Here is a 22,281-nt window from a genome sequence, read left to right as displayed (position 1 = left end):
TTAATTTTTTGTTAATTTTTCAATTGTACTGGACATACAATATTATATTAGCTTCAAGCGTGCATCATAGTGATTAGACATTTATCTAACTTACAGTGATTACCCAAATAAATCTAGTACCCATCTGACACCATACATAGTTATTATAATATTGACTATATTCCTTATGCTGTATTTTAGATGCCCATGACTGTTTTTATACCTAGCAATTTGTATTTCTTAATCCTTTCATCTTAATCATCCCCCACCCCACTTGCATCTGACAGCCATCAATTTGTTCTCGAGGAGTTTGTTTCTGTTTTAGTTCATTTATTTTTTCTTTCACATTCCACACATAAGTAAAATTATATGGTATTTGTCTTTCTCTGACTTACTTCACTTAGCATAATACCCTCTAGGCCCATACATGTTCTCGAAAATGGCAAGATTTCATTCTTTTTTATGGTTAATATTCCATTGTATATAAGTTCACATCTTCTTATCCATCTGTCTATCAATGGACACTTAGGTTGCTTCCATATCTTGGCTATTGTAAACGATGCTGCCATGAACATAGGGGTGCATATATCTTTCTGAATCACTGTTTTGGATTTCTTTGGATAAATACCCAGAAGTGGAATTCTAGATCATATAATAATTCTGTTTTGAATTTTTTGAGGAATGTCCAACTGTTTTCCATAGTGGCTGCACCAATTTGCAATCCCACCGACAGTGCACAAGGGTTCCCTTTTCTCCACATACCCACCAACATTTGTTTGTTAAATTATTAATAGCCATCCTGACAGGTGTGAGATGATATCTCACTGTGGTTTTGATTTGCATTTCTCTGATAATTAGTGATGTTGAGCATCTTTTCATATGTCTATTGGCCATCTGTATGTCCTTTTTGGAAAAAATGTCTGTTCAGGTACTCTGCCCATTTTTTAATTGGATTTTTTCTTTTGGGGGTGTTAAGTTGTAGGAGTTCCTTATATATATATTTTTGGATATTAATCCCTTATTGAATGTCTCATTGGCAAATATCTTCTTTCATTCACTAAGTTGTCCTTTCATTTTGTTGGTTTCCATTACTGTGCAAAAACTTTGTAGTTTGATGTACAGCCATTTGTTTAATCTTTTCTTCTGTTTTCCTAGCCCAAGGAGCTATAATAAAAAAACTATCACTGAAAGTGATGTCAAAAAGTTTACTGCCTATGGTTCCTTCTAAGAGTTTTATGGTTTGGGGTCTTACATTTAAATCTTTAATCCATTTTGAGTTTATTCTTGTATATGGTGCAAGAAAGTGATCGAATTTCATTCTGTTTCATCTATCCGTCCAGTCTTCCCAACACCATTTATTAAAGAGACTGTCTTTACCCCACTGTATACTCCTGCCTCCTTTGTCATAGATTAATTGACCATATGGGCATGGGGTTATTTCTAGGCTCTCTGTTCTGTTCCATCGATCTATGTGTGTTTTATGCCAGTGTCATGCTGTTTTGATTACTATAGCCTTGTAGTATAGTTTGATATCAGATAGAGTGATGCTTCCAATTTTGTTCTTCCTTCTCAAGGTTGCTTTGACTATTCTGGATCTTTTGTGGTTCCATATAAACTTTAGGAATATTTGTTTCAGTTCTGTGAAAAAAGCACTGATAATTTGATAGGGATTACGCTGAATCTGTCAATTGCTTTGGGTAGTACGGACATTTTAACAATGTTAATTCTCCCTATCCATGAGTACAAGATATACTTCCATTTATCTGTATCTTCAATTTCTTTCTTCAATGTCTTATAATTTTCAGAGTACAGCTCTTTTACTTTCTTGGTTAAATTTATTCCTAGGCATTTCATTCTTTCTGATACATTTGAAAATGGGATTTTCTTAATTTCTCTTTCTGATAGTTCATTACTGGTGTATAAAAATGCAACAGATTTCTGAATAATAATTTTGTATCTTGCTATTACTGAATCCATTTATTAGTTCTGAATCCATTTATTAATGGATTAATGAATCCATTCAAAGTTTTTCGATGGAATCTTTAGGGTGCTCTATTTACAGTATGTCATCTATAAATAATGAGTTTTACGTCTTCCTTTTCAATTCTGACGCCTTTTATTTCTTTTTCTTATCTGATTGCTGTGGCTTAGGATGTCCAATACTATGTTGAATAAAAGTGGTGAAAGCGGGCAACCTTGTCTCGTTCCTGATCTTAAAAGGCTTTCAGCTTTTTACCATTGAATATGATGTTAGCTGTGGAATTTTCCTACGTTGACTTTATTATGTTGAGGTATGATCCCTCTATCCCAACTTTGCTGAGAGTCTTTATCATAAATGGATGCTGGATTTTGTCAAACGCTTTGTCTGCATCTACTGATGTGATCATATGATTTTTATCTTTCATTTTGTATATGTGGTGTATCACATTAACTGATTTGCAGATATTGAACCAAACTTGCATCCCAGGAATAAATCCCACGTGATCATGGTATATGAGCTCTTTAATGAATTGTTGAATTTGGTTTGCTAATATTGCTTTAGTGAAGATTTTTACATCTGTGTTCATCAGGGATATTGGCCTATAATTTTCGTTTTTTTGTACTGTCTGTGTCTGGTTTTGGTATCAATGTATTGTTAGCCTCATAAAAAGCATTTGCGAGCCTTTCATCCCATTGAATTTTTTTTTAATAATTTGGGAAGGATAGGTATTAATTCTTCTTTGAATGTTTAGTAAAATCCACCTGTGAAGCCAACCAATCTGGGCTTTCGTGTGTTGAGAGTTTTTTCATTGCTTATTCATTTTCTTTACTAGTAATTGGTCTTTTTATATTTTTTGTTTCTTCTTCATTCAGCCTTGGAAGATTGTATGTTTCTAGGAATGTCTCCATTTCTTCCAGTTTGTCCAATTTGTTGGCATATAATTGTTCATAGTATTTCCTTATAACCCTGTATTTCTGTGGTGTCACTTGTGACTTCTTTCATTTCTCATTTTATTTGGGCCCTCTCTCTTTTTTTCTTAATGAGTCCGGTTAAAGGATCATCAATTTTATGTATTGTTTCAAAGAATCAGCTCTTGGTTTCATTGATCTTTTCTATTTGGTTTTTAGACTCTATTTGGTGTATTGCCACTCTGATCTTTATTATTAGGTTGATGCAAAATTAATTGCGTTTTTTGCAATTGTGTTTAACCTTTTAAACCGCAATTACTTTTGCACCAACTTAATAGTTCCTTGCTTCTACTCACTTTGAGTGTTGTTTATTCTTGTCTTTCCAGTTCCTTTAGATGTAAAGTTAAATTGTTTGAGATTTTTCTTGTTTTTTGAGGTAGGCCTGTACTGCTATAAATTTCCCTCTCAGAACTGCCTTGGCAGTGTCCTGTATATTTCAGGTCACTGTGTTTTCATTTCATTTGTCTGAAGAAATCTTGATTTCTTCCTTGATCTTGTTGTTGACCCATTCATTACTTAGTAGCATGACTTTAGCATCCATGTTTTGTGTGTTTTTCAGTTTTCTTGTGACTGATTTCTAGTTTCATACCACTGTGGTTGGAGAAGATGTTTGATATGATTTCAATTTTCTTAAAATTTATTGAGACTTGTTTTATGGTCTATCCTGGAAAATAGTCCATGTATATATCCTGCTGCTTTGGGGTAAAGTGTCCTAAAAGTATCAAGTAATTCCATCTGCTCTAATTTCATTTAAGGCCACTGATTTTCTGTGTGGATGATCTACCTATTGATGTCAATAGGGTTTTAAAGTCCCTGTCTCTCCTTTTATGTCCATTAATATGTTTAGGTGCTCCAAAGTTGGGTGCATAAATGTTTATGAGAGTTATATCCTCTTGTTGAATCGATCCTTTTATCATTATGAAATGCTCTTCTGTGTCTCTTTTTACAAGCCTTTGTTTTAAGGTCTATTCTGTCTGATACAAATATTGCTATCCCAGATTTTTTTGTTGCCATTTGCATGGAATATCTTTTGCATACTTTTCTTTCAGTCTACGTGAGTCTTTTGAGCTGAGGGGGGGGTATCTTTTAAGTAGCACATGTATGGGTCTTATTTTTTCCCCATTCAACCACCGTATGTCTTTTTATTGAAGCATTTAATTCATTTACACTTAAAGTAATTATTGATAGGTATGTAGTTATTGCCATTTTATTCATTGTTTTCTGATTGTATTTGTAGTTCTCTGTTCCTTTCTTATTCTCTTGCTCTTTCCTCTTGCACGTTGATGATTTGCTATAGTGTTGTGTTTGGATTCCTTTCTCTTTATTTCTTGTAGATTTTTGGTTTGTGGTTACCATGTGCTTCCTATATACCAAGCTGTGTTTATAACAGTCTGTTTTAAGTTGATGGTTGCTTAAGTTCAAAAACATTCTAAACACTACAATTTTTACTCACTCCCTCTGTTTATGTTGTTGTCATTATTTTTTTTACTGTATGTGTGTCCATATCCCTTTATTTGTTGCTGTAATTATACATGGTCTTCCTACTTTTGCCTTTTAACCTTTGTAACTGCTTTATAGTTGGTTGATCAACTGCTTTTGCTAAGCGTTTCCCTTTGTCAGCGAGAATTTTTCTGATTCCTGTGTTTTCTCTTTCATATTTTCTATCTTTTCATCTTAAAGAAGTCTCTTTATTCTTGTAATACTGGTTTAATGGTAATAAACTCCTTTAGTGTTTTTTGTCTGAGAAATTCTTTGTCCTCTTAGATTCTAAATGATAGCCTTCCTCAGTACATTAATCTTGGTTATAGGTCTTTGCTTTTCATCACTTTGAATATTTTGTGCCACTTCCTTCTGACCTGCAACGTTTCTGTTGAGAAATCAGCTGACAGTCTTATGGGTCTTATGGGAGCTCCCTTTAGGTAACTAACTGCTTCTCTCTTGCTACTTTTAAAATTCTTTGTCTTTAACCTCTGGCATTTAAATTATGGTGTGTCTTGATGTGGGCCTCTTTGGGTTAATCTTGTTTGGGACTCTAAACTTCTTGGACCTGTATTTCCTTCACCATGTTAGGAGATTTTTCAGGCATTATTTCTTCAAATAGGTTTTCAATTCCTTGCTCTCTCTCCTCCTGCTGGTATCCCTATGAAATGAATGCTGGTAAGCTTGATGTCCCAGTGGCCCCTTAAATCATCCTCATTTTTTTTAAAATTCTTTTTTCTTTTTTCTGTTCTGATTGGGTGTTTTCTGCTACCTTATCTTCTAAATTGCTGATTCAAACCTCTGCTTCATCTAATCTACTGTTCATTCCTGATCATCTACTGTTCATCTAATTTACTGTATTCTTCATTTCAGTTATTGTAATCTTCAGTTCTGACTGGTCCTTTTTTTCTATCTCTTTATAGAAGTTCCCATTAAGTTCATCTATTCCCCTAAATTCATTGAGCATCCTTATCACCCATATTTTGAACTCTGTATTTGGTAGACTGCTTGTCTCCATTTCATTTAGTCCTTTTTAAGGAGTTTGTCCTGTTCTTTCACTTGGGAAAAGCTTCTTTGTCTCTTTATTTTGACTGGCTCACTGTGTTTGTTTCTCTGTGTTAGGTGGATCTGCTACATCTTCCAGCCTTGTGTTGTAGGTGTCCTTGAGGCCAGTAGCACTGTCTCTCTTGTCACCTGCACCAGGTGCTCCAGGGGAGTCCCTTGTGTGGGTTGTGTGTGTCCTCCTCTTGTAGTTGAGCCTTAATTGCTGTAGTTGGCATATCAGTAGGTGGGATTGACTCTCACGTTGACTGGCTGTTAGACCTGGCTGTGACGACAGCATATGAGCTGTTGTGCAGGGGTTGACCATATGGAGCAGGATTCACTTTAGCAGGGCTCTCGTGCCAGTCGAGTCTGTCCTCCCTTTGGATGTGTCATTTATGAAGCTGTTTGGATGCTGCTCTGGTGTGGTCTGAAGCAGATCATCAAGTATGTTGGTTCTGGAGTCTCTTAGGAGGGGCTCCAGTGCAGGCCACGGTAACCTACCATTTATGCCCGGCTTGGGACCACTTGGTAGAAGCTACAAAATGATCTGTGGTTGGTTGCTGGTTGTGCTGGGTTTGGAGGCACTTGAGAGAGATAAACTGAAGTCAGCTGCCAGTAGTACTGGGCGAGGGACCATTTGGTGGGCACCATGATGTGAGCTGAGGCCAGCTGTCACTTGTGCTAGGGTTGAAGTGGCTTAGTTGAAGCAACATTCATAGCCTAGATTGGCTGCAGCTTATACCAGGCTTGGGGTCACCTGATGGGAGTTACAATGCAAGTTGAGACCTGTTGCCACTTGTGCTAGGCTTGGGGCTGCTTAGCAAGAGGTGCAGGACATGCCAAAGCCAACCACTGCTTGTGTAGGGTTTGTGGACCTTTGAGAGATTTTAGGAAAGTCCACAGCATGAGTCCACCCCTGTGGAAAAGCCAACTGGAAGTGTCTGGAGTTCAGAGGGCAAGTTGGGTGGGGCAGATCTCAGTGAATCCCCAGAGGCAGGGCAAATGGTGTTAGCCAGTTTAATGGAGAGCTCAGAGTTGGCACATGCCTCACCAGGCTAGTTGGGTGTTGGGTAGGGAGCTCCACAGAGGAACAATGGCACCTGCCAGTGTTTCTCTCCCTGAAGTGAGCTGCCCTGACTCCTGCCCCTCCAGTCCTCACCTGAAGCTAGTCAATTCAGTTCCTCCCCATGTGTCCCTATCACTTTTCAAACTGCTGCCCCTGCAGTGGAGCTAAGAGTGAGTGAGTTTATGAGCAAGTGAGTCTGTGCCTGAGACTTCAGCAGCCCTCCATCTCACTCTGATGCAATCCCCACTGGTTTTCACAGCCAGGTGTTGTGGAATCTTCTTCCAAGCAATGAAGCCCCAGGCTAGGGAGCCCGGTGTGGGGCTGGGGCTCCTCAGGGAGGATCTTCACAGCCAAGATATCCCTCCCAATTCGAAACCACCATACCATGAGTGTGGGAGCTTCCCATTGTATGTCTCCACCCCTCCTACCAGTCTTGTCGTGGCTTCTTCTTTATATCCTTAGCTATAGGACTTCTGTGCACCTAGACTTCAGGTGATTCTCAACGATGGTTGTGCCATAATTTAGTTGTAATTTTGATGTGGTCAAACTTAGGTGAGCACAACGTTTACCTACTCTACCATCTTGACCCGAAGCCTTCAGAGGAATAATGGTAATTTATCCAGAAGACAGGTGAAGAGCCACAGGCAAGGGACCATCTAATGTACTGTGTAAACCAGGACATTACTGAGAGTGAAAAGAGCTCTACAGACAAACACACTGGCTCAACAAGTGTAAACTGGCATTCTCACAGACACACCCTAGCCATAGGTAACTCCAGCTTACAAAGTCTGCACACCTAAGATACACGTTGTTCTTGTACTTTGCCTTACTTAATTGTTCAGGTGGCCAAATTAACACTGGATGAATTATGTTCATTAATGTTAGATTAAAGCCAAATATTTCAGAAATGAAAAGTTTTTAGTCTTCTAGTGAGGTTTAGTAGCCTATTCTGACATCCTATAGTTCTCTAAAATTTTAAGGAATACTTTTTATTATGGAAAAGCTCCACTAACATTTATTGGACAGGCTAGGAATTGAACTAAATACCCCAGGTACACAGATGAATAAGGCATTGTTCCTACTGTCAAGGAGTTCGCTATCTGCAAAAATTTCTACACAAATTCTTACACACTGAATTAAAAAAGTGTTATCTACTTAAAGACACATTAATGTCTGAAGATTTGCCTTTCAAAACTGTTTCATAGAAAGGGTCTGCCTTGGACTGAATATTTGTTTCCCTCCCAAATTCATTTTGAAGCCCTAACTCCCAGTGTGATGGTATTTGGAGGAGGGGCCTTTGGGAGGTAATTTGATTTAGCTGAGGCCATGAGAATACGGCCCCCATGATGGGATTAGTGCCCTTAAAAGAAGAGAAAGAGAAACCAGAGCACTCGTGAGCTCTTCTGTCTCTCTTCTTTCTGTCTCTCTTCTTTTATATCTCTCTCTTCTTTGATCTCTCTGTCTCAGTCTGTCTATCTCAGTCTTTGTCTCTTCTTCATTGTCTCTCTTCTTTCTTGCTCTTTTCTTCTCTCTCACTGTCTCTGTCTCTCTGCCACTCTCCCTGTCTGTCTCTCCCTCTCTTTCTCCTTCTCCTTTTCTGATTCTCTCCTGGTATCTCGTTCTTTCTCTGTCTCTCCTTGTGCCATGTGAGGACACAGTGAGAAGGTAGCCTTCTGCAAGCCAGGAAGAGCGCTCTCACCAACTATGAGAAATGAATGTCTGTTGTTTAGGTCACCCAGTCTATAATATTTAGTCATTGCCCCAGTTGATTAAGACAGGTTCTTTCATAATATAGTAGCCCTCTCCCCATCATTTCTGTTTCAGTTACACGTGGTCAACAGTGATCTGAAAATGTTTAACAGAAAATTTCAGAAATAAAGAATTCGTAAGTTTTAAATTGCATGCCGTCCTGAGTAGTGTGATAAAATCTCGCACCATCCCACTCTGTCCCACCAGGGAGCTGCATCCTTGTGTCCGGGGTCTCCACCCTGTAGACACTCCCCACCTGTTAGTAGTCACTCAGTAGCCCTCTTGGTTATCAGATCAACTGTCCCGGTATCACAGTGCTTGTGGAGTAACCCTTATTTTACTTAATAATGATCCCAAGGCAGAAGCGTAATGATTCTGATAATTCGGGTATGCCTAAGAAAAGCTGTAAAGTGCTTCTTTTAAGTGAAAATTTATGTATGTATAGGAAAAAAAAACATAGTATATACAGCATTTGATATTATCTGTGGTTTCAGGCATCCACTTGGGAGTCTTGGAACATATCATCTATAAGTAAGGAGGTCTACTATACATTTAAGCATTCACCTGGGGCTCATTTACAAATTACACTGAGAAATTTAAAGCTGAGATTTGAAGTCACTATAGATTGAAAACTGAGTAGATATAAAAATGAAGCACATCTGAAATTTAAACATTAAGCAGTGAAGGGATATACTGAGAAAGGCATATGCATACAACTGTGGTTCACTGCCAGTTACTGAAATTAGCCTCAAGGGAGGAAAAGATCTGGAATACAACCAGACCCACCTCTACTAAAAGACCACGGATTTTAATTTACCAGATTCCATGATTCTCTTAAGAGATTATGAAAACACTTTTTGGAGATGCAATCTACAATAGCCGTTGGCAATGTGTGGCTGCTTAAGTTCAAATGAATTAAAATTAGATAAAAATGACATTTCAGTTCCTCAGTCACACTAGCCATGTTTCAAATGTTCAACGGCCACATGTGCTGGTGGTTAATGTATTGACAGCATTTCTGTCATTGTAGAAACTTCTATTGAACAGATATGATCTAGATAGGGAATTTAAATTATATATATACAGGCATACCTCAGGGATACCGTGGGTTCAGTTCGGACCACCACAATAAAGCAAATATTGCAAGAAAGCGGGTCACACAAATGTTTTGGTTTCCCAGTGCATATGAAAGTTATATTTACTCTATACTACATTCTATTACGTATGCAAAAATATCATGTCTAAAAAACAATGTATGCACCTTAATTAAAAAATATTGCTAAAAATGCTAATCATCTGAGCGTTCAGCAAGTCGTAATCTTTTGGCTGGTCTTACCTTCAATTTCTAAAATACACAATATTTAAGAAGGGAATAATAAAGGGAACAATAAAGGGAAGCACAATAAAATGCGGTATGCCTGTATAAGCAACTATGATGACAAAATTAACAGAAACATCAATTTCACCCTAAACAAAGGGGGTTTTGTTTTAATATTCTAGACTGATTTTGGAAAGAAGTGGAAACCTACTTAAGAGTGATCTAGATTGGTAACTATTTAATTCTTCCTCTAAGGCCCTGCCGAAGTGTAGAAATTAGCATAATTTAGTTGGTTAAATGCATGTGATCCCAAAACAGTAATTTTCTTCCAAAATAACTTCTAAAGAAGTTTTTAGTAACTGTCCTATTGATCTTGCTGTTAAAGGAACTTTGAGTCTGAAACTTGGGCCTAGCATTTATTTGCTGTGTGAGTTTTTTTAAATTACTCACCTTCTCTGAGCCTCCACTCCTCTTATGATAAACTGGGATACTGACAACTACCTATCTCTTCTCAGCTCACTGCTGTCTACCTTGGATTCTGTGTTCTGCCCACACTCAGGTCTTCAGTGCACAGAGCTTCCTCCCATCACAAGCGGGCCTTTCTCTGCTTGCCCCTGTGTTTCGAACACGACCCACAGTGCTCCACCTTACCCACAACCCTTGCCACGCTGTGTCTGCTTCACTCCCACTACGCAGCCTCCAGGACTTAGCTCAAATGCCACTTCCTCCTAAAAGCCACATTGATGCCCAGTCTGAGTCAGATTCCTGTTCCATGCTCTCTTAAATCTTTGTACCAATCACTCAGTGCCCAACACACTCTTAAGTATTAAATCATACTGAGTTGAATACAGGCATTTCTGCTATAACATAATATATACATTCCTTTAAAAAAATCTCCCATTCAGCAATATTTTGTGCTTAAAATATCAGGGCTTACGGGGGGGGGGGGGGGAATCACGTGAGAAGCAGACAACTCAATGAGACTTTGGAACCAGAACAATTAGCACCTAAGCCAACAACTTGGACAGCCCAGACAGACAGCAGCTCAACAGAGCCAAACGCTGCTCAGGAGGTGGTACAATGTAGAAGGCAAGGAAGGACGATGCTGGCTGGAGGGCACTGAGACAAGGGGAAGGAAAAGGGAGCTGTGAGCAAGTGGGGCTGCCCTTAGGGCAGCACCGAGGAAGTGCAACCAGCTGAGAGCCAGTGTGGTACAGGTGTGTGTGGGGGGGTGCCTCTGGGAGAGGCAGTCCAATGAAGGGGTGCTCTATTTCAATTTTCTTAAAGCTGAGTGGCTCCTACCTCTGCAGTGGCTGAACCGGGCGTTTGGAGGAAAGATTATAATCCTCTTCTTACTATACTGTCATCTCTTATCTAGAAAAATGTGTGTATTCAAAAAAAAAAAAACCAGCTCAACTTCCCTGTTTTACTGACATAACTCCTATCACCTACTGGGTATCATAGAAACAGACTTTACCGATGAGTGTTGTCTAGTTCCCTCTACCTTGTTTTCCTATAACCTGAAAAAATAATCATCTGACTTATAGACATTGAAACCCATGTTAAGTAGTGAAAGTGTCGTGATCATTCCTGACCTGTGTATCAACAGCAGGAAATCCCCAACTTACAAAGAAGGCCTGTTTGCATTGTGTATTTTTAAGTCAATTTTCTGACCGTCGTGAAGAGCTCCAACGTCAACCTACAAAAAGCCTGTGCAAACCATTACAAGTTAGCATTTATTGAAAACAATCTATATGCCGGGCACTGGGTTGAGCCCTTTACACATCTGCCTCATTCAGTGCTAACAAAGGTACTTTGAGGTGATTCTCCTTAGCCTCATTTTATAGATGAGAAAACTCAGGTGAAAGAGGTGAGTTAACTTGTCAGAGGTCACACAACCAGTTTGCAAGGGTGGAGAAATTCCACGAATTCCATAGAAGAGTGAAACAACAAGAGTAAACAAGAACAGGTTTGCAGTTCACCTGGAGCACTGGTGTTTGAATATAAGGGCCTGACACACCCTCTCCCTAAAAGCTTCTTGTCTCTGGTGTGAACTTCCCCTCTACCATGTACAACTCATGACATAAAAGCCCATGCACATCTGGCAGAAGTGCCATCTCCGTAGGACACAGAGCTCTCCTGCAGATCACTCAAGTCAGCCCTTCCCAGCAGTGGGCAGCACCTGCCCACCTCTGTCCTGTTCTCAGAATGCCGCCCAGCCTCCAATGTAGCCTACCCTCAGTAGAAAGAGGCCAAGACAGCAAATTCACCCTCTGAGTTTGTAATTCAAACACATCCCTTCAAAATTCACTGCCCTAAGCATCCCCTAATTCTGTTACAAATGGTTGAAGGGCTTCCTTCCTGTCAACTCTGCTCATCTGTATTGGTGTTTGTGCGTTACTATTTTCAGGATGACCATTTCTGCCTAAATCTACAGATGGACATTTTCACATTGAAGCCATATTTAGAAATTGTTAGTACTGCTGGATTCAATCTATCAACTCCTAAGTCAAACACAGAGAAAACAGGCAAGTTTACTAAACAGCAGTTGAGAACAATGGAACTTACATGTATAAACTGATGGTTGGTTCAATCGCCAACATAACAAAAGGCGCCACCGTGTACGAGACGGCCAGCTGAGTGACAGCCCAGGTGACCACATCATAAACCAACTTAAGGGTTCTTGAAGAAAGGAAGTAATATCTATAGTTGTTCCTCACCTGCAAGCAAAGGAAAGCAAAGAGGAGGGTAAAAAATTTAAAAAACAAACAAACAAACAAAAATTTTACTCTGTGCACGCAGGTAGTATACCTCAGGAACAAAGGCTATCTAAAACACCAACCATTTGAGTTCTACTTTCAATTAAAAGTACCATTAGGGTTGTTTATTATATATATAGAGGGTGCCAAAAAAAATGTATACATATTTTAAGAAAGGAAAAAACTGTATTAAAATTGTAATACTCAATATATACTGATAACAAAAGATGAATGTAAGTCACGTTTGACTTCTGCAATTACAAGAGGTGCACAAAATGGTTACCATCAGCATAATTTTAATAAAGTTTTTTCCTTTCTTAAAAGGTGTATACATTTTTTTGGCACCCTCCATATATTAAAAAATACATGTTCACTGTAGAAAAATGTTTAAAGAACTAAGCAAAAACAATTTTTTTTTTTACATCTCCCAGAGAAATGCACTATTTAAATGCTTGGCATATATCCTTCCAAGCTTTTTTCTATTCACAAGTATCCACATTTATATTTCCAATGGCATCAATATATTCTTTAGCCTGTTTTTTCATTTAGTTAATATATCATGAATTTTTTTCCCACATCATTAAGTATTACTCTTCAATACAATTTTAGCTATGGAAAAGTTAGCTTGTCTCCCAACCCCTGCTAATGTAAACAATTCTGTGATGCAGGCCCTGGTAGATACATCTCTGCACTGTTTCCTAATTATTTCCTCTGAATAACAGTAATAAAATATTACCATTAGTAATAAGAGCAGCTATTGAGTGGTTACTGTGTGCCAAGTCTTTGCTAATGCTTTACCCGTGTCATCTCTGTTGATTCTCCCAACAATCCTATCATGTAAGCATCATCATGCCCATTTTACAGACAAGAAAACTGAGAAATGCTTTGAAATGGAAAATGCTGGGTCAAAGGATACACTCATTTTAGATCCTTTGACATATGTGACTGTATTTGCCTCCAGAAAGAAACCTAATTGCCAGATCCAAGAACCAGAGGAGCTAAAACAATGGCTAGCTTATTGGTAGGTCGTCCTCAAAGCAGGAAAGGCTTCTGGTGAGCTGACTCCTCTCCTCAGCCCTGAGTTTCTCAGGACAGAATCTAGAGGTCCCTCCATGCTAGGGGTAAGGGAAACATGGACAATAGTATTAGGAAGCACATAAGAGATTTTATTAAGTAACTTCCCAGACCTAAGACACATCATAACTATTTGAGATCATTCTCCTTTTAGAAAAAAAAATAAGAATATTGTTCCATCAGCCCTCTCCTCTCTTCCCCCTAACTAAATCATTCGTGAAAAATGTTTCCAGACCACCCAAAAGAAAGGCTTTACATAATTCAATGTCTTTATGCCAGTTGAGATAAACAGAACTAAAGACATTTTAAGAAATAATGCTCTGAATATATTAACACAAAAAAAAATATAAGACAAAATTCGGGCCTTTGTTTGTTTCGGGCCTTAGTTTGTCCTGGACTCTGTTTTTCAGTTTTCTTTTATAATCTAAACAGGAATATGAATGAGAGAAAAGAAAATGTCTTCCCTATTTTCTGCGTACAAATATGTACAATATATGCTTTATATTTAAAATGGGCTAATCAGCATGAACAGTAACCAGTTATCCATCTTGTTTACACCTATGTCCCAACAAACTTTCATGTAACTAAACGAAAAATTCCATAGAGAGGGACTCTTGTCTTGTTCACTACAGTAGCCCAGCGCCTAGAACACTGACTACACACGGTAGGGCTCTGGAATGTGCATAGAACAGAGGAATTAAAGAAAAAGTGAATAACTATGCTGGGGCGCCTCAATCCACATCCAAAACACAGTTCAACAAATGTCATTAAAAGCTCTTGGCACATAAACAAAAAAAGCCACAACTGTTATCAAAGATTGAAATGAAATCAAATACGAAACTCTGTATTTGATCATTAGAGCACACTGAATTGTAATTACTTGTATCCAGGTGCATCTCCTTCTTTGAGGGCAGGCATAGTTTTTATTCCTTTACCTTGCTCTACAGCCCACAAATAGTAGTCTAAGACAAACTGAAGGCTACCCAAAAAACCTATAGAGAACCAAATTTATAAAATTCACTGAGGATTTTACACAAACTGAAGCAACTAGGTCAAACAGGAAAGGACGGAGCAATCTCGGACAGAACACAAGCCCTGTGAGTGCCATTTTACTGGCTGCTGACAGACTCTGAATTATTTCTAGGCTTAGGATAATGAAATGAGGAGTGAAGTGAAATATAAGCAAAATGAAGACTTACGAAGCCCATATTTATTTGTAATCATCATAACCTGTGATTAGACTATGTGTGTTCAGCCTTTAATAACTAAAAATATTTTCATCTTTTCTGTTCCTAAACATTGTTCCTAAAATTCCATGTGTTTTGCAAACACACTCTATAAATAATACGGAGAAAACAACAGTTAACCATTTTATGACCACAGGTGGCTATATGCTGAAGTAGTTCTCTAATGGGAAGACTGTTGTTTGATTTTTCAACCTCTCTCCTAACCCCTCACCACCACCCACCACTCCTGATGGGACTAAATGACAACACACATACAGGCATCAGCTTACTCAGGACAAGACCCCACAACCAAAGGAAGCTTACCGTTCTGGCTGCTAGCGTGACCAGGATTCCAGTTAAGAAGGTGAAATAGTACCCAGGATAGACACCATGCCACAGGGCCGACAGGATGAAGGTGAGCACCGTGGGGTACCAGGGGACCCGCTCATAGCACACTCTGTATGGAGAGGCAGGTACAATGAGCCACAGGTCACGCACACAGACAACTTCCCGTTACACCGTCATCGGTTGGCATCAGACCCGCAGAAATCATTTGCTCCATGCCTGAGGGCCTGTCTGTTCAGGGACTTGCAAAGGAATCCAAGCAGCTTGAACTCTAGTTTTCTCGAACACTACCAGATAGGCAAGTCACAGCTCCATCTCTTTGGGAGATATATGAAGTTTTAACCGCTATAGAACTCAATGATCTGGACCCCATCCTCCTGTATCTAATCAACATCCAAAGGGTCACTCCACCCCGCAAGAGCACCTGCCATCAACGGCCTAATGTACCAGGGATACTTATAGATAAGTAAGTGTTATTGGTGCTAAAAAATGTTGGAATCAGGATAAGGGTCTTTAGAAGGAGATATCCTCATTTAGCCAAAATTAATTTATGTTTTCAACCTGGCCCCTACGTCATCTAACTAACACCACAACCCTTTTCGTCAGTTGGCAGGGACACCAGCATCACATCAGTGTGTCAGTTATATGACACGTCAGCTCTCACTGTGTCTGTCAGATTTCAACCCACAAATTTGCCTTAAAAGGTGATATTGTGTGGATCAAGAAATTGTCAGCAAAACACCCTGGAGATCTTGACCTCTTGGTTGATTATTAAAACAAAGTGATAAGGGGCTTTCTCCCAAATCCAGTCTAGAAATCGCCAATGGCACTTCCTAAAGAAGCCATCACATGGTTTATTAAATGAGAGAACCCAAATAGGAAATAAAATAGAAATTCAAACCATTAACATCAATCCAGCACTGTATGGGTTGTCACGAGTAACTGATTTAAACCAGAAATGAGGATTATGGCTCCCTCTTCATAGGAAAAACAATGCATTTGGGGGAAAAAACACAAGACTGGGACCCCCCCTTGTAATGTTTCTTTTTGAAATAAGGGGTAGTTTGCATATGTATTTGTTTCTTACCATCTGTTTCTTTTTCTATGAATCAAATACTACATTTTCTAAAATGATTTTTTGTATTTCTTTTTTTTCATTGTTTCTATGCATACCTGTATGTCCAGTCATCTTAGAACAAACTCCTAATGGAGACTGTAGGACCCATGTTACATTGGGATTACTCAATATACAGAAGTACAGGTTTATGCTAAAATTATTTGCAAAATTAATAGCAATAATGTTAAGCCAAATTTTCAAAAACTGCAGGTTCGTATCAGTTTTCAGACAACATTGCATGAGCTTACTTTGGTGAAATTACTAGACATTGTCTCTTCTTTTACCCCTATGTCTTCACCTAAGAAAAATGCTACTTATCAAAAACAATCTACAGCTAATATTTTTATACTCTCCCTGCACTCATATGATAGGAGCATTCACTAGTTAAGAGTTTCTAGGATAGCATAGTACTCAGGAATGGCATATTATCAATTCCATAATAAGTAATGTTTTTAATTTTGAAATTTGTAAGGAAACAGAAGCACAGAGAAATATCAACAAAAATACAAAGTTCAAAAGCATAAACTTCTGGGGTCCCATAAGTTTTTAATGCTAGGGATAAATACAGAGATCTTCAGCTGTTAGGTGCTGACACTCACCCTCCATGACACCTGAGCAACAGACTCACTGCTAGGTGAGAGGCAGCCCAGCTCAGAGGTTAAGAGCCTGGCTCTGGAGAGCGTCTGTCTGGGCTCTTATCTATTACTAGCTGTGTGACTTTGGGCAAATTACATAACCTCTCTGTGTCTCACTTTACTCATCTACAAATGGGGATCATAAGTACCAATATCTCATGGGATTGATATAACAATTAGATGAATGCCTGGTACACAGGAATGACAAGAGTTAAGTGTTTGATACATTAAAATAAATATGCTACATTGTGACCTTCTCAAATCACTGTACTTCTACTTTTTCATTTACAAGGTATAGATGTTAATACAAAACAAAAGTGTCAGATGACATTACCACTGGCAGACTACTGCTGTTCATCAAACAACTCCCGTCTAAACACATCCCGGTGCCATGAGTAATGAGGTCATGTTTGGTTTCCTTACCGCTTTAGCCAAATAGCTGTCTGAATATTCCAGTTTTCTAAGTACATTTTGAAACTTGTGGCAGTCTAGAAAGAAGAAAATAATACCTAGCATTAGCTTGAAAAATACTCCAAGTAATGGAAAGTCCTCCCTAGAATTTCCCTGGCAGCAGATTAGATGTGCCATTTCAACAGTGATTACTAGGTCAAGAGTGTATCAGCTGTTCCATTGTACACAGTAAAATTCTGGTGTTTATAAGATTTACTTTCCACTAAAGCTTAGCTTGCAAAGTCTCAATTTTTCTCAATTTTCACATTATATGAAAACTAAAGGAATATTTTGTGGGTTTTCCTTCTACTCTCGTTCAAAAAAATTTTTAGGTCATCTGAATTTTAAAACTAAATACTCTAAAAGGGGATTTACCACAGGAAAAGTTTAAGCATGTTAATTTAGTGCCTTCATGGAGACAAATTGCATTTAATCGTCATCTTTTCACTCTGTGGCCATCTATCAACTAGGTCAGCCTGGTAACGTTATTCTACAAGCAGCTGCACAGGTTCAAATGCTTCCAATTGTATCTAGAACAGTGAGAGATTTTATGCATGAAGGAGTCAATACAGAAAACAAGTGTCACCCAATTGGCAAAGACACAGGTAAATCAACCACTGAGGAAGAGACATTCCAAAATAAGCCACCGCCTAGATTTCCTCATTCAAAACAAAAAGTCTTATCAAAGGCTGGTAGTAGAAAGCCTGAGGCAAACATTCAAGAATCAGAATGCCTAATGAAGGTGGAAAGTGTAAGAGCCACTTTATTCTGTTTCAATCATAAGAAAACCTCAGATAGGTCATACACTGGCCTAATGTAATGTGTTTGGAAGGAAGGAAGAGAAGGAGGAAAGGAGAGAGATGATAGACAGATAGATAGCTATTAATAATTATATAGGTAGATAGTGTAATATGAGTTTCTATTTCAAAACACTAGCAAGCTTTATTTATCCGTATCTTCTATGGCTAATAAAATGCTACAAGCACAGCTCCAAGTTGCCTTAACTAAATTAGACTTCGTTGCTTTCTTTAGCTCTGTCTATATCAACTCCATTGAAAATGCAAACTTCCTCCTTCTGGTCTTCCTTTATAATGAACACATAATGTCATCACTTAGCCCTTTATCCCGAACACATGTCCCCAGTGAAAGGACTCTATCTTGTGGTGCACAGCTAAGGGGACTAGTGGGCAGCCAAAAGTCAAGGGGACCCACTGTAAAGGACACTTAACCACAGCCCTCCAAAGCAGCCAGCAGTGGTCCAAGAGATTTGAGGGAGAGAAGAGATTTAGTGGGAAAAGAGAGGAAAGTCATAACATCCGTACTCTCTCAGACATCATCTACCAAGAAAAGAGAAGCTTGTAGATTCTCTCCACTGCTTTTCCAAAAATGACAAAGGTTGTTCTGGAGGCTGGAGCTTCTCCATTAAAGATGAAGAGAAGCCTCCAACGTCAAGAAGGTGGAATGTACTCCTCCCCACCCCATGACTTCTTGTGGCCTGGGGTCCACCTAACTTGGGTGGCGGGGGGTCCCTCTCCACATCCCTCGCTACTTGATCTACATGCACATCCCCTCTGCCCAAACTCTCCAATGGTACTCTGCCTGCCCCGTGGTGGGTGGGAAACCCCAACCAACAGCAAACATGAGTGACCTGGCCAGAGAATCCACACTTGTACATGCTGAGAACCATGCCCTTACTTCCTTCCTGCTGCAAGGAGGAAAGGGACTTGGTATTGCTATTCACTGCGAGCGCTGACAATGCCAAGGACATCAAGAATGTGGCCCCAAAGAGACCACCTCTGACGATGAGGACACATCAGAATAACGGTCCAAGAACTAAGTCAGCGAAAGGAAAAACCACACTGATTCTAGTGGCCTAAAAGATGTGTACCATGACAACTCTTCGTAAAAGGAAACGGATTATCAATGTTTCCAAAGGATCCACAGAGAACACTTAAAATATTGAAATCTAAATACGGGAGCTTCCAATCTGTGTTCTTGACTGAAGAAAGTAGAATGTGAAAAGAGAAAATGACATCTGTACCTTCTAGTTGAAAGAACAGGAATGTAAACAACAAAAATGATTTTCCTGGCTCTTTTTCAGATTTGTGTGTGTGTCATTATTCCTTGAGCCATGAAAACTATGAAAGTCAGTATCAAAAGGGAGCAGGGAGGGAGAGAGAAAGGGCAAAGGCGGTGGGGGGCCGGGGAGGAGAGAGAGAGAGAGGATCCAAGACAAAATGTCCAGGAGTCTGCTGGACCTGGCATTCCCTGATAGCAGCTGTTTTTTCGGACTTACGAAAAAGGATCCCTGGACAGTGCACTCACAGCAAGCCATTTGCTTTATTCACTATGGCAGCTTAATTCAGAAGCATAATAGACTCACCTCAATCTTCCAGATGTTCAGGTTAGAAAGCAGATCCCAACAGAAATTTCCATTCTTATCCACGCCGCTGAACCCAAAGCCAGCTGCATTATTCACTGCATCAGCTACAGTTTTTAAAACAACACATTAGGATAAGGAACAAAAGTCACATTGCTGTTTTAAAAGATAGCAATGTCTGTCTAGCTTTAAGATGGAGAGATAGGCAGTAGTATCCTTGGAAAAGAAACCAAAAACATTTAAAGGACCTGGTACCACTGTGAGCCAGAGAAACATTTTTGGCTCTTTGATGACCTCAATTTTTATTCATTCACTAGCATTTAGTGAGCACCTGCTAAGAAGAAAGGTGCTAGATGCTCAGAGAATGCAAAATGAGAATAAAAGAGCAAGGAAGAACCAAAACAAAGCAATAAACAGGAGGATTTAGTGACCAACTTGATATAAGAGGAAAAAGGTAAACAGGTAAAAATACACTTAAGCTCAGAAACAGAAACCAGAAGAAACAAGGGTCCCCATAGGGGTCCAAGAACTGTCATTAAAAATGGAAAGACATTAACTGATAAGACAGCATTGGAAGTCAGGAGAACCAGCTCTCGAAGAGAAATTGGAGCTCATTCTGAACATATTAAGCAGGACATGCCAGTAGGTTATCAGTTGGGGCTGCCACGGTGCAGTTAGAAAAGTCTGGAATACAAGAAAAAAGAAAGAGCTAGAGATATGAATTTGGGGCCCGCTGCCGTAGAGACCACACGTGGACACAACACGAAAGCCATCCTCCCCATAAAGCCTGTCTAAAAGCTCCTGTTTCCCTCTGTATTTGACTTCAGTGAACTATAAGGAAATATCCCCCTGCACTATTATATTTCTAATCAACCCCTTAATAAAATGTTTTCCTAAACAAATAGAGACCTGATGAAATAAAAATACTGTGATGACCAAGGGGCTAATTTTCTGTTTCCATTTATCTTATTTCAAGTTATTAGAATATTTTCTTTAAAAAAAATAATCAAACTAATTAAATCACAGCACAGTAACATCGTAGATCTGGAAATCTTAGAGAAATCTTTCTTTCCTGTAGCTCTGTTCATTCTGGTTCTACAGGAGTTCAAGCCCAATTCCAGATGGACTTTGAAGGGCTACTCTAAAGAAAAACAACCTGCTCTATGTTTCTCTCCTTTACTTTTGGCATAGTTGATAATTTAATGTTGCTTATCTTATGCGTGGCTTCACTGTAAAATGATCTGGTTTCTTTTAGAAGAAAGGATGCAAAGTACTGAGTCCTTCTACGTCATTCTCCTAAGTTGAATGGATGGAAACTCAGCGCAAAAGACAAACAAAGCGAGAGTGTGCCAGTTAAGAAACTAATAGGTTTAAATGTCTGAGTACCGATTTGTGAATGACAGAAGGTAAAGTATGCTAGGAGAAGAAGAGCCCTTGAGGTTTGTGGTGACAGATGAAAACCAGAGCTGAACTGACCACGCTGGGGCCAGGATTGCAACCCCTGAATTCCTTTCCCCATCCCCAGCCTCAGATCTGACTGACCTGACCAGATCTAAAACAAACCAGAATAATACTTATCGTGTGCATGTGTGCATATACTCACTATATTTTAAGATTCTATAAATTACTCTACAGGCATTTCTCATTTATTGCTCACAAAGGTGTGAAGATAGTCGTCCATGGGGGCTCTGGACGCAGATCTTCTGGGTTCCTAGCTCCACTCGGCAACAGAGTAAATGCACAGCTTTGGGAGAGTCGTCTAACTTCTTAGAAACCTATTCCTTTGAGTAAAAAATGGCTATAATAATGGTACCTATTTTAAAGGGATGTTGAAAGGATTAAACCAGTCTAAAATTGGCTTTATTTATATTGTTCATGGCGCTAACATATTATTACAAATTAATTCAGACACCCATATTTTGGAGTTTGTGATCTTTAGAGCACAGCCGAAGCTAAAGTTGAGTTTCACTAATTAGTAGGGGGAAAACAACCAGAATTGTATGTTAAGTACAAAGAAAAGAGCCGTATTATTTCAACACAAACAGTAACTAGAACTAGGTTAACAGTGCAGCTCAGCTGAGAGTCATCAAGAGGCTAGCTTCAAGGATTAAAATTTATAATCATGTATAATTACTACATCAATTATATGTAAATGGTGTTTTAAGGAGCTGAATAAAACAATTATTCGGTTAAGTAGTTTAAATATTCCCTGTTATACTATTCACTGCTTCTTCATTCATAAATAATACACAGGTTAATTTCAGATCAGCCCATGAAATCTAAACTGTAAGAAACCTCAGATTGAGGCCATACAAATGAATGAAGTGTTTCTACCAAAGCTAACAAAAAAAAGAAAAAGGGGGGGGAAAGAAAAGCAAACGAGTCAAGTCCACAGAAAAAGCTATCCATAGAAAGGGTTAATTTTATATTCCAAATAGCCAGAGTATTCCCCAAAAAGCAGAACAATGCCAGACACCCCATGACCCACTCTCCACCCAAACCCCCACCAGCACAATCCATTTTGTCTTAGACTTTCCCTAAGAAGGACCACAGAAGGACCATTCTTTCCTCCTTAAATCAGGAGCTGATTTAGTCCAGAAGCCAGCCATAAATGCTGCGATACAGAATACGGCAGTGGAAGGGTAGGGAGAGGGGAAGAGAAAAGGAGGATAAGTGAAAAAGTAGAAGGTAGTAAGGGAAGTGAGAGATTC

At 39.1% G+C, this 22,281-nt stretch overlaps 1 protein-coding gene across 2 annotated transcripts in view; it reads right to left on the bottom strand.

Annotated features, from left to right (window-relative positions):
- The window catches only part of MBOAT1 (membrane bound O-acyltransferase domain containing 1), a 100,059-nt gene that overhangs the window by 3,527 nt on the left and 74,251 nt on the right, over window positions 1–22,281 (bottom strand). For both annotated transcript variants that reach the window (XM_033113297.1, XM_033113298.1), the window contains exons 9-12: window positions 19,574–19,677; window positions 17,164–17,228; window positions 14,968–15,100; window positions 12,153–12,304 (exon numbers count right to left, since the gene is read on the bottom strand). In XM_033113297.1, coding sequence (XP_032969188.1) covers window positions 12,153–12,304; window positions 14,968–15,100; window positions 17,164–17,228; window positions 19,574–19,677 — 454 coding nt within the window. The remainder of the gene's footprint in view (window positions 1–12,152; window positions 12,305–14,967; window positions 15,101–17,163; window positions 17,229–19,573; window positions 19,678–22,281) is intronic.

Source organism: Rhinolophus ferrumequinum, chromosome 9 (genome assembly GCF_004115265.2).
Source record: "Rhinolophus ferrumequinum isolate MPI-CBG mRhiFer1 chromosome 9, mRhiFer1_v1.p, whole genome shotgun sequence".
In the NCBI taxonomy this organism is placed as follows: Eukaryota; Metazoa; Chordata; class Mammalia; order Chiroptera; family Rhinolophidae; genus Rhinolophus; species Rhinolophus ferrumequinum.
Note: the sequence above shows the minus strand (reverse complement) of the source record. Positions and strands in the feature narration are given on the sequence as shown.